The sequence below is a fragment of the Salmo salar genome, chromosome ssa12 (assembly GCF_905237065.1).
Source record: "Salmo salar chromosome ssa12, Ssal_v3.1, whole genome shotgun sequence".
Lineage (NCBI taxonomy): Eukaryota > Metazoa > Chordata > Actinopteri > Salmoniformes > Salmonidae > Salmo > Salmo salar.
Window position 1 is genome coordinate 37559207 of NC_059453.1, and position 13150 is coordinate 37572356.

A 13150-nucleotide genomic window follows, 5' to 3' on the forward strand; every position below is an offset into this window, starting at 1 on the left:
GTGGAGGCAAAAGGGGGTCCTACCCAGTAGTAGATAGGTGTACCTAATAAAGTGGCCGGTGAGTGTACAGTAATGTCAAAACTGAAAACATGGTCTGGAAAAGTGGTACATGGAACCATAGAAACAGTGTCCGATAAATAATGATGATGAAATATTACATCCATAGATAATGTAGTCCAATTGGTTCACGTTCCACAGTAAGTGGTGTCAATGGATCTCGTGATCCTGAAACTTTCATGACCTAAACATGGAATATTGTTTGTCAGTTTCCATAAAACTATGCATTAAGAGTAATGCAACAGTTACTTATCATTTTGATCAGTTGTATCAATTGATAGTTAGATCATTGTAATGAAATGAATAGACAGTCATCTCAGATGTAATGTGTGAATTGTATTTTGAAATGGTAATACACTGATGTTAAGTTGTGTCATTTTGAACAGGTGATTTTAGTTCAATGAACAAATGATCTTAGCTTTATGTGTATTGTATCCAAGCCATTGGAAAAAGTGTTAGCGTTTTGCAAAATTTGCATTTTGATCATTGGTTGTGAGTTTTGTGTCTAGAGTTTTGAAAAATGACATCAAGGTACCGAAATTAGTGCCAAAGTGATTGTAAAAAACTGTAAAGTGCACACTTTTCTTAGAAGGCTTCTGGAGAGGTTAGTTGTTTTTGGGGACGGTTTTGTCAAATGATACTATATTGAACCCTTTTGAGACAGTTCTATAACATCTGAAAAGGATAACAATCAATAGTGTGTGTGTGTGTGTGTGTGTGTGTGTGTGTGTGTGTGTGTGTGTGTGTGTGTGTGTGTGTGTGTGTGTGTGTGTGTGTGTGTGTGTGTGTGTGTGTGTGTGTGTGTGTGTGTGTGTGTGTGTGTGTGTGTGTGTGTGTGTGTGTGTGTGTGTGTGTGGATTGTAAAAATTCTTGAGATGTGCTTTGTGGCAGGCAATGGTTATATCTACACTAGAATGGTTTTTAAAGTGTACTTTAAAGAGCCGTTAGGAGAGTTATCCCAAAAAGGTTGCTCAAGCAGCGACAAACCAAAGCGTGTGTTTAGTGTTGGCAGATGGTTGTCTCCCAGGTTTTGTACCGTATCGTGAGATGAGGTGGTATGGCCTCACAAAGCCTTCAATTCAGCTGCCGGAAACAAGGTCGCTGTCTGCATCGAGCAAAAACTGCAAGCTCTCGTGCTTTTGCTCATGCTAAGGTGTTAGTGGCAAAGCTTAGGAAGGTTGACATTTTGTTATTTTGTTGTTGTTTTTACCATTTTGAGTGAGGTGATTTTCCGACCGCAACTGCTGATTGTTCAGATAAACCAAAAAAAAAGGACTCCTGAATTAGCGGGTCTCTCAGAAGACAGAAGAGTTACTCTTTCAACATCACAGGGAGTAAAGCATGTACCAAAAAAAATATAATAATTTAAAAAAAAAACACTTTCTGAGAATATCGCTCAATAGTATTGTTAGGGCATTGTTCTGCAGGGTGTAAGCCAGAGGGACGTGGCTTGCATAGCAGTAGAGGTGGAGTAAGTGGTGCAATAGCCTTTGATGTAGCTATGTCTCAGATCAAACTGCAAAACAGAGCCGGGGAGATGTTGTATCCTGTGTGTGTGACCTGCTAGGCCCTCTGCTGCTGTGTTCGTCTCCATGCTGTTTCACAGCAGCAGCAGCATAAGCTTGTCACTGTGGTTGAGCCTGAATCAGTGGGAATTGTCATTATCAGGAGTGTGTGAACAATGTGAACAAATACTATTTACAAATACAAGAGTGCCTTAACCTCTTGTGACTTTGCGTTTTATCTCCTCGGCTCCCTGCACTGGATTATTGGCTGGATTCATGGGATGAATCGTTGCTCCAAGACCCCCTTTCTTGGGGACAGAACTTTTGCTCACGTTTCCTCAGTGCTATTTTTAAAGGAGGGAAGAGGCAGACTGCAAGTGTCAGTTGGTGAAAATAGCTTTGCACGTGGGACTGACAAAAGGGGCCATGGTCTGTCTAGGTGACAGAGAGAGAGAGAGATGAGGGAAAGGAAAGAAAGAAATACAGACAGACCGAGTGAAAAAGAGGAAGGAGGAGGAAGAAATAAAACTAAAGACAGGAAGAAAGTATAGATGGTAAGAAAGAGGGAACAATGAAAGAAAGAAATAGAAGAAGGAAAGGTACAGAGAGATACTTTCAGTTTTGAAGACACCCTTGAAAGTTAGGGTAGTTAAAGTAGTGGTAGGTATGCCTGACTGTGTTCAAGTGCAGGCATCAAAAGAAGACAGCTCAGATATTTTCCAAACAGCAACTGCTCGAGAGCCATAAAGCAGCTTTGAAATAGTTTCTATGCTTAATTTTACCCCAGCGAAAAGCACACCAGTTATTCTGTTATTCGTCGTCTGTCTCAACGTGTCATAGAACTGCACAAAAGAAACTTGAGTCTTTCCTTTACCACTGTGACAGGCGACAGTTTTGCATGTTTTTTTTCCCCACTCTCCAATTTCCTGAGCATTAAAAAGATCCCCAGGAAAGGGATATGAATATATCAATGTCTTTACAGGAGCTTGTTGAGCTACATGTTGCTTTCAGAATGAATTGACGTTCTACTTCAGACAAACACCGTCCCTGGATTGCGGTTGTCATTTCTAGGGCGTATTTGAGTTATTTTCAGGGACGTTTGTCTGCGTCCTGATTCTCCACACTTTTCCAAAAGTGTGCACTCACACACTCCCCGTTATGGATTTGAAAGCTAATGATCGGTGTAAACATTGGCTGTAGGGAGTTTCCATCATTGTTAAATCCATGGAAGAAAGTGTGCAAGTGCATATTCCGGGAGAAGGGTGGTGAATCGGGACATAGCCTATCTATCTCTCTTTCTAGATAGGCTGGGGGGTAAGAATGTGGTCAATTGTAAACGAATCTCATCTTAAGCACAGTGCCTGTCGGCGAGGATTCAATTTGTCTGTGTGTCTGAAGTAGAGCCGCGTGGGGCTCGGCGTTGTCCCAGAGCGCATGGAGGGTTAGACTAGACGGGAGGAATTCGTCGCGATGGACAGCTCCTGTAATGAACCATCCTGGGCTTCTGGAAGAGCTAGCGTCGAACGAAGAAGAGGGCCAAGTAATTGGTTGTCTCAGAAGTGCTGTGGCCCTTGTCGATGCGGTTTCTCAAAGCCGGTCTATGGTGGAAACAAGGCAGACCAAGTCGTCTTACGAATACAGCGTCAGACAGTCTGATTACAATTACTGTTATCTTATTTTCTTATGTATTGTAGCTCCAGTTTCATCAGGGTGACTTGTTTCTTAATTCCGACAATTTGTATCCATTTGGAAGAATGGATGCTGTAACCTGTTCACTGCAGCTGCTGCTTTTTTGGTTCATTGTTATTCTGAAAAAATCTCATTACTTAAAATCAGGCTGAGGTCATTCATTCATCGGGAAGTGGTTTTATAGTAATTTCATATTGGTCTTCCCAGTTTTACTCCTCTCGTTTCATAGCGGCTTTTAGTGGATAATTCTTTTAATTTGTTTTTTTTTGTGTGTTGTTCATCATTGTTTGTACTCTGTTTTCCAATTTAATTGGAGACTAAGAAAAGCTTTTTGAATGTACAGCGTTCAATTCGCAGATTAATTGTGTAATTTTTAGGAATTGGCTTTTGGTGCTGTTGCCAGACTTGCATTTTCATGGTTGGTCTGTGAAGCATATAAGCAATATTGGCAATGCATATTTGAATGCCTAAATAGCCAGTCCAACATGAATGTATCAGTGAGTATTCAGATATGATTTTCCTCTACTTTCAATTCCCCTTGTATTGTCGTACGTTAGCATTCATGAATTTTCAAACAGAGCTCACAAAGGTGTTGCGCAACAGTTTACAAAGTGATTCTCCTGCTCTGCAAGTTGCTATTTCAGAAGTCCTTCCCCTAGAGGTTTTCATCATTAGCATATTTTCCTCACTTTGAGAAAAGGGTGAATGCAGTGTGAGTTGTGAAGCCACTGTAAAACAGGTGTGAAGCACTATGGATTAACAGCCTGTGCTGCAATTTAACAACATCCAGCTGCAAGACAAGGACCCACAGTCCAAAGGCTTGCAGTAGAGTTGGGTTTAAATTATGTTACATTTAATTTGTGTGACAGACCAGGACATACAGTGCATTCGGAAAGTATGCAGACCCCTCTCTTCCTCTTATGCGTATATTTCTTTCCTTTTCTCTCTTTCACCTCTGCCGGACAACAAACCCTCTGAAAATCAGTAGTTCTACTGAGATTTACATAAGTATTCAGACCCTTTCCTCAGTACTTTGTTGAAGCACCTGTGGCAGTGATTACAGCCTCAAGTCTTTTGGGGTATGACGATACCGCTTGGCACACCTGTATTTGGGGAGTTTATCCCATTCTTCTCTGCAGATCCTCTCAAGGTCTGTCAGGTTGGATGGGGAGCATCACTGCACAGTTATTTTCAGGTCTCTCCAGAGATGTTCGATCGGGTTCAAGTCCGGGCTCTGTCTGGGCCCCTCAAGGACATTCAGAGACTTGTCCTAAAGTCACTCCTGCATTGTATTGGCTGTGTGCTTAGGATCGTTGTCCCGTTGGAAGGTGAACCTTCGCCCCAGTCAGAGGTCCTGAGCACTCTGGAGCAGGTTTTCATCAAGGATCTCTCTGTACTTTGCTCCGTTCATCTTTCCCTCATTCCTGACTAGTCTCCCAGTCCCTGCCACTGAAAAACATCCCCACATCATGATGCTGCCACCAATATGCTTCACCGTAGGGCTGGTGCCAGGTTTCCTCCAGACGTGACACTTGGTATTCAGGCCAAAGATTTCAATCTTGGTTTTATCAGACCAGAGAATTTTGTTCTTTAGGTGCTTTTAGGAAAACTCCAAGCGGGCTGTCATGTGCCTTTTACTGAGGAGTGGCTTCCGTCTGACACTACCATAAAGACCTGGTTGGTGCTGCAGAAATGGTTGTCCTTCTGGAAAGTTCTCCCATCTCCACAGAGGAACTCTGGAGCTCTGGCAGAGTGACCATCAGGTTATTGGTCACCTCCCTGACCAAGGCCCTTCTCGCCGATTGCTCAGTTTGGCCGGGCAGCCAGCTCTAGGAAGAGCATTGGTGATTCCAAACTTCTTCCATCTAAGAATGATGGAGGCAACTGTGTTCTTGGGGACCTTCAATGCTGCAGAAATGTTTTGGTACCCTTCCCCAGATCTGTGCCTCGACACAATCCTGTCTTGGAGCTCTATAGACAATTCCTTCGACCTCACTGCTTGGTTTTTGCTCTGACATGCACTATCAACTGTGGGATCCTCAAAAGGTTGTACGATCCTCAAAAGGTTCTACAGCTGCACCATCGAGAGCATCCTGACTGGTTGCATCACTGCCTGGTATGGCAACTGCTCGGCCTTCAACCGCAAGGCACTACAGAGGGTAGTGCGAACGGCCCAGTACATCACTGGGGCCAAGCTGCCTGCCATCCAGGACCTCTATACCAGGTGGTGTCAGAGGAAGGCCCTAAACATTTTCAAAGACTCCAGCCACCCCAGTCATAAACTGTTCTCTCTGTTACCACACGGCAAGCGGTACCAGAGCGCCAAGTCTAGGTCCAAGACAATAGGCTTCTACCCCCAAGCCAAAAGACTCCTGAACATCTAGTCAAATGGTTAACCAGACTATTTGCATCCCCCCCCCCACCACACCACTGCCACTCTCTGTTGTCATCTATGCATAGTCACTTTAATTAACTCTACCTACATGTACATACTACCTCAACTAACCGGTACCCCAGCACATTGACTCTGTACCGTCACCCCCCTGCATAAATTGTTATTTTTACTGCTGCTCTTTAATTACTTGTTACTTTTATCTCTTATTCTTATCCATATTTTTTTAAACTGCGCTGTTGGTTAGGGGCTCGTAAGTAAGCATTTCACTGTAAGGTCTACACCTGTTGTATTCGGCGCATGTGATTAATAAAATGTTATTTGATTAATATAGACAGGTGTGTGCCTTTCCAAATCATGTCCAATCAATTGATTATTTTTTTTGAAGTTGTAGAAACATCTCAAGCATGATCAATGGAAACAGGATGCACCTGAGCTCGATTTGTCATTATGGGGTATTGTGTGTAAAATCAAATCAAATCAAAGTTTATTTGTCACGTGTGCCGAATACAAAAGGTGCAGACCTTACAGTGAAATGCTTACTTACACTGTAAGGTCTACACCTGTTGTATTTGGCGCACGTGACAAATAAACTTTGATTTGATTTGATTTTACACACAATACCCCATTATGACAAATCGAAAACAGGTTTTTAGAAATGTGTAGATTGAGGGCATTTTTTTATTTAATCCATTTTGAATAAGGCTGTAACGTAACCAAATGTGGAAAAAGTCAAGGGGTCTGAATACTTTCCAAATGCGCTGTATTTGTCTGCCGGTCTGTAGGTGGCCCTCCGGTCAAGGAATCGGAAGAAGCTGAATTTCCTTAGGCCTCAATAATGAGTTAGAATTTTAAAAAATGATGATTGAAGTCATTCAAACCAAACCAACATTGCTACAAAACACAAACAAATGAACTATAAACATGCAGAAAACAGTGTTAAGGCATTGACAAGGGAACATTCGGCAATTTCGCTCCTTGTGCACTCCAACAGCATGTCAAATGTCCTTAGTGCCAGTGCTGACGAGGACTTTGGTTACATTTCCGTTATGTTAAACCTTTGCTGTGAAAGCGGCCTTCGTATGTACCTTGTGGTATACCTCATTTGACCTTTGACCTTTGAACCCCATTTGACCGGTGTCCCCCCTCTCTCCTCCAGGACAATGGGGAGGATGCCCACAGGATCGCCCCCTCTCCGGTGGTCCACGTGCGGGGGCTCTGTGAGTCAGTGGTGGAAGGGGACCTGGTTGAGGCCCTGGAGAAGTTTGGCAACATCTGGTAGGTGATATTTCTTGTGTGTCTGTTCTGCTTTGAAGGACATGCGGCAATCTTTTGCCTCATTTCCATTACATGTGCATATGATTATTTTAAATGTACTACAGAACTGTAGTACATAGTTCAGAGTGGCACTTACTGTAACTGAGTTTTCACTTACCAACTACTATATTACTAAAATCAAATCAAATTTTATTGGTCACATACACATGGTTAGAGGATTTTATTGCGAGTGTAGCGAAATACTTGTGACTATACATTTTAGTTAGTATTCTAACGCTATGCTTCTGAGCAGCTCACTGATTGCATGCATCAACGGAATGTATTGAGATGCATATTTTTTCCCTGTGTGCAGTTTGATTGTTTTTCTCCAACAAAGCCAGTGGGATTGGACTCTTTGTCCTGTTAGAATACAACTCCCTTTTTCTTGATTTTTTTTATCTCCCATTAGCCATTTCTTGGGAAATCCATTTGAATCCATTTAAATCCAATAACAATCTCCCAGTTACCATATTTCTCGTAGAACAAGGGACATTAAGGGCTTGGAAAACATTAACGTGTGCCATTTAGGACCTGTATTTTTAGCTCATGTCTGTCCTCTAAATTGGCTGCTTTTAGCATCAGACCACACATGTTTACTCAAGAGTATAGCTGCTCAGGGGACAAACATATGATACTCTTATTGCATGGACTGCCTGAGGAAGCCTCATTTGGGGCACTCACACAACGGGGAATACACAGCAGAGACCTATTTGCAGAGCCCCTTCATGTTCACTTAGAGAATCTAGAAGGTTTTGATTTGAAGTCGAGGTGAATTTGGGTGAAATTTGGAAAAAGGCAATGACCCCGTAGACACATTTAAGTTGTACAACTGATATACAACGCATTCGACGCAACGGTTGGGACACAAGGAAGAGTTTTTCTGCACAAAAGTATTGATACACACGTTTTGCGGAGACACCGCAGAATGGTTGTGTAGACTTATGGTTGTGTAGACTTATGCAGGCAAACTCTCCATTGTATCACAAACATAGCAGTTGTATCACAACCATTGTGTCAAATGCGTTGTACATCAGTTTTACAACCTTAGTGTGTACGGGGCCAATATGCCTGTGATTATTGTAACTATCTCTCTGCCTCCATCCATCCCAGTGTCACTTGATATTTCCGTAACTCGGGGGGGTCACCGCTTTGAGGATATTATGGGATGTGGATTTGATTGCGAAGGACTTGACTTGTGCACTGGTGGAGTAGGTTTCCCGGTGCTGTAGTCGGAATTGAGATCGGGCGAAGGTATTTTTAGGTCGGTGCAATATCGATATACTGTAGACCCCTCTGAGTACGCCTTAGGCAGACATATTGTGACACGGTGAACGGGAGCTGTCAGCTCCACTCAAACAGTAGCCTCAAAGACAGCGTTCACATTAGAATGATGGGGAGGCTTTATTGTGCAATGTTATTTATGGGGGTGGAGTGTGCTCTGTCTGCAATTTAAGTAGTGCATTCTCTGGTACTTTTTGTTGTTCTTTCAAAAACAAGAAGGTATATATTTTTGGGGCCTGCGGGTATAATGCATTATCATGCCGTTATAATGCAGGGATGACCACCTTATAATGTCTTATAATCACAATTATCCAATACCAGCCATTCTTAGTATATATTATAAGATACTAGCTAGATGAATAGTTGTTGACTGTAAAATAAAGCATAACCAGAGGGACATTTTATTTTAACTTATGTTGAACTCTTTCTAGTTCAACAAAAATAGAATGCACGGTGAACAACAGCACCTCAGGAGAGGCGAGAACTTAAAAAGAGTTTGGTTTCTATCTGGGGTCTCTTCACAAATGTTGAGTTACAAAGCAATAACCTCAGTGTGTTTTGGGGTTCTGTTAGACGAGACAAATTCTCACACGAGCATCTACTTTTGTTTTACCATCCCTGCATGGAGTCTGTATAAGAAAAACATTGAGATATCTAACTAGGGAACTGGGGAGCTAAAATTGAATATGGGCCACTGAGTGAAACACTGGCTAGGTCTTCAGTGTGTGGGGACGCTTACTGTGTATGAATGCTGTCTCTGTTTCCTGTGGCAGGATGTAGATGATTCCCGAATGCTGATTCTGATCGATACGATTGTTGCCAAAGGAGAGCTGTGTAAAGAGATATATATTACACGTAGGGCTTGTTGCTTACTAATTCTAAAGTTGAGGATAGTAGTGTGCATATGGATTGTACATCAATGGAAGAAGATGTCTTCTTTCTAGGGAGTTTTTTCCTTTTGCTTGCTTTTTGGGAGGCTAGGTCATGTTACTGTAAAGCACTTTGTGACAAATGTTGTTGTAACACCCCCCCCCCCAAAATAAAAAAATGTGTTGTTGTTGTAAAATTAACTATCATTTTCTTTGGATTGTTTGAGAAGTAAGAACATGGATTGTTGTTTGACAATCATCAAATATCTGTAACATGACTGAAACAAGGTTTGTTGATTGATTTATTGATTGATATTTATTAGATCATTAAAAGTAGCTGGCTGCTCCAGCATTACATACATAAAACATTATTGAGGATAAAAACACATTAAAGCCCTAAGGTTTATTCCCATTCTGGTCCTCTTTGGCAGCAAGATGGCAGGTACTGTAGATTCCAGGTAGTTTCCACTATCACTGTTTTCAACTGATAGTGCAGTCTGATTTTTTGGTCGAGTGTTGCACAGCATCCGATAAAAAGGGAAAAGTTTTCTCTGTCATGAGACAAAATGACAAACCCACACGACAATCGTGTGCCGTATTCCATAGATGAAATCTCAGAACCCATAACCACATTCATGCTAGGTAGCTATCAACATTTTCTCAATTTCGTCGGTCACCAGAGATCAGCCTCGATGTTGCGGTGGGTTACTAATTGTGTTTTGTCATTGGGTCTTCCTTTGACAGCTACGTCATGATGATGCCGTTCAAGCGTCAGGCGCTGGTGGAGTTTGAAGCCATGGAGAGTGCCGACCAGTGCGTGACATGCGGCGCCAACGAAGCGGTCTACATTGCCGGCCAGCAGGCCTTCTTCAACTACTCCACCAGCAAGAGGATCACGCGGCCAACTAACGCCGATGACCCCAACAGTGGCAACAAAGTCCTGCTCCTCTCCATTCAGAATCCCCTCTATCCCATCACCACTGTAAGTTCATGAACTTCATGCCAGTTCAGTGCAATGGTTGAGTTTACAATGTTGACAATAGTTTAGTCCACTATGGTTTAGTTGACGATGGTTTAGTTTACAATGGTTTAGCTTTCAATAGTTTAAATTACGGTAGTCAACCCACTGGGCACAAGCTGGCTAAATCAACGTTGTTTCAACATAATTTGTCAACATATTGTGATGTTGAATCTACGTGGAAAATACATTGGATTTGAAAAAAGTAATCAACTGTTGTTTTGAGGGGTATCATTTCAACCACAGGATTATGTCATCGTGGTAACCAATTTTCAACATAGACAAACCTTGTATAAAATATGTTGAATTTGTACAAATTTTAACAGCGTCATATTTTCAACGTAATATCCACTATAAGAAAAAGACAATAGGCTGGGCAGCACCTCTTACTGGACAGTCGATCTCTCTACAGCTATTCCTTCGGTAACCAAGCCCTGCTTAGCATTGATATTTGTCACTGACTATTATCAATAATATATATGTCATTTAGCAGATGCTTTCATTCAAATCGACTTACAGTAATGCTTGCATACATTTGACTTGTGGGTGGCTCTGTGGATGGTCCAGGGAATCGAACCCACAATCCTGGCTTTATCAAGCGCCATGCACTACCAACTGAGCCATACAGGACATATATCGTCATTGATGCTATATGAATTCGTTGACGCCGAATGTCACACACTGGTCGGTACTCTCTGTGTCTTTAAACTCCACCGGCGCCTGGCGCTTGAACACCATCATCATGACATCGCTGTCAAAGGAAGAACCAGTGACAAAGGCACAAATTAGTAACCCGCCGCAACATTGAGGCTGATCTCTAGTGACAGACCAAATGTAGAAAATGTAGATAGCTAAGTAGCATGGAATGTGGTCATGGGTTCAGAGATTACATCTATAGAATACGGCACACGATTGTCGTGCAAGTTTAGAGATTCTGTCTTTGCCAATGTGCTATCGTGAGAATGATTGTAGAGAAATCTCGTTGTTGCTATGAAAGTCATTCCAAAGGGTAGGTTCACAAAGCAAATGAAATGTAACCATTCTTTATCGATCATTCTGTGTATCATCAATGACGCTATTTAGGCCTATGTAGCATTTGGGAAGTAATCAACAGCTGTTGTTTAAATTCAGCCCAGGATTCAACAAAAAATAGCCAATGCATGTAGGCCTAGGGTTGCACGCTGTGGTTTATGTGGATTCACGTCTCCATCGCAACCAAAAATACAAGTTGAAGAATAGGATTAAATCAAATAAAACTTGATTTAAAGTGAATATAAAGTTTGATTTGATTTAGTCCTATTTTTTAACATATATTGTTTGGTTGAAATGGAGACGTGAATCCAACAAATCAATTATTCATTTGTTTACAAACTGGAATTGAAGCCAAACTCAGTGGTACAGATAGTGCTATCCACACAGAAGATGCATCTCCTTCAAAAGTTGATATTTGGTTGTGTTGACAACCAAACACAATTCAATATCACTTTTGCAATACGGTAAATAGCCCATTAACTTGTCGACAAGTTAACAAATTATATGTTGGATTCACGTCTCCATCGCAACCACAAATACAAGTTAAATACTAAAATTAAGCCAATGGCCCAGATGGAACTATCCAAGCAGTAGATACATCTCCTTTAAATGTTGATATTTGGTTGCATTGTCAACCAAACACAATTCAATATTACCTTTGTAAGACAGTAAATAGCATAATGTTAAGGCTATCTTACAAACTAATATAACAGTATTTATTCAACCTGAACATGAGTAACACATCCAAGACTACATTTTGAGTTTACTGTAAATATAAATGTATTCTTATGGAAAGTGTTCAGGGCCGCAGGTCTGTGGAAATCTTTGCAATTGCACTAATAATCTGTACAAAAACTCAAACGCCATTTATCCACCATGTTCTTTAACGTAGTCTCAGGTAACTGCAATCTAGGTCATGTGGTTGTGCTATTAGATCAAGCGCAGTGATAACACATTAAGTTGTTGTATCTAGGTGACCTAAATATCTGACTTTCCAATTTGAACTTTGGTTGTGCTTTTAAATGGTTTAAAGCGCGGCGATAACACATTTAGGTGAAAACTAAAACAAAAATCAGACATTGATTTTCCGTTGGAATTTGGTTGTGCTTTTAGATGGTTGAAAGCATAGTGATAACACATTGGGAATTCAACAAACTTTTGGCTGTCTTTTTGAGTGGGTGTAAATAGGTTGGAACCACATTGATCAACGGATCTACCAAATATTACCCAATTCTCCACGTTGAAATGACGTTGTGTGCCCAGTGGGAATCTTGCAAGGATTTTGCTCACAGTGGTTTAGTTTACAATGGTTTCATTTAAAATAGTTTAGTTCACAATGGTATGGCTTACAATAGTTTCGTTCTTGTTTTAATTCATGATAGGTTTGCTTATGATGGTTTAGCTTACAGTATTTTAACTTATGATGGTTTAGTTCACGATGCAATGGTTAAGTTTGCGATAGTTCCGCAATGGTTTTGGTCACAATAGTTTACAATGTTTATGTTCAGAATGGTTTAACTTTACAATGGTGTTGCTTACGATGATTTAGTTCACAGCGATTTAGCTTGGGTTTCCCGAAAGCCTTGTAGCTAATGTGGCATGTTATTTATCTCGACAACCCAGCTGCTCAGCCACAAGAGAGTAACGTAAAGTCTAAAATGTATGTTTAACTGACAGCCAATCTTCTATCCATGAACAAATATAATCAAAATAAGCAACATTAAATTATTTTCGACGTGCGTTGTTGGTCTGGGTCATCTAGAAAAATACCACATGAACTACTAAGCTTTCAGGAAACTCACCCCTGAATTGTGACTTATTATTGTGTTCATTACGGCATTAGTCAAAACCCAGTCGTTGCTCTTCTGTCTTCTAGGATGTTCTGTACACAGTCTGCAATCCCATAGGCAACGTGCTGCGCATTGTCATCTTCAAACGCAATGGAATCCAGGCCATGGTGGAATATCCTTTCTGGAGTCAAGCTGGGCTA

The 13150-nt window shown here is 41.3% G+C and overlaps 1 protein-coding gene across 1 annotated transcript in view; it reads left to right on the top strand.

The window, feature by feature from the left end:
- Positions 1 to 13150, top strand: part of LOC106564787 (heterogeneous nuclear ribonucleoprotein L-like) — a 58877-nt gene that overhangs the window by 26429 nt on the left and 19298 nt on the right. Inside the window, exons 2-4 of the mRNA XM_014131156.2 lie at positions 6803 to 6921; positions 9855 to 10092; positions 13037 to 13122. Of these exons, the coding sequence (XP_013986631.1) occupies positions 6803 to 6921; positions 9855 to 10092; positions 13037 to 13122 (443 nt within the window). The remainder of the gene's footprint in view (positions 1 to 6802; positions 6922 to 9854; positions 10093 to 13036; positions 13123 to 13150) is intronic.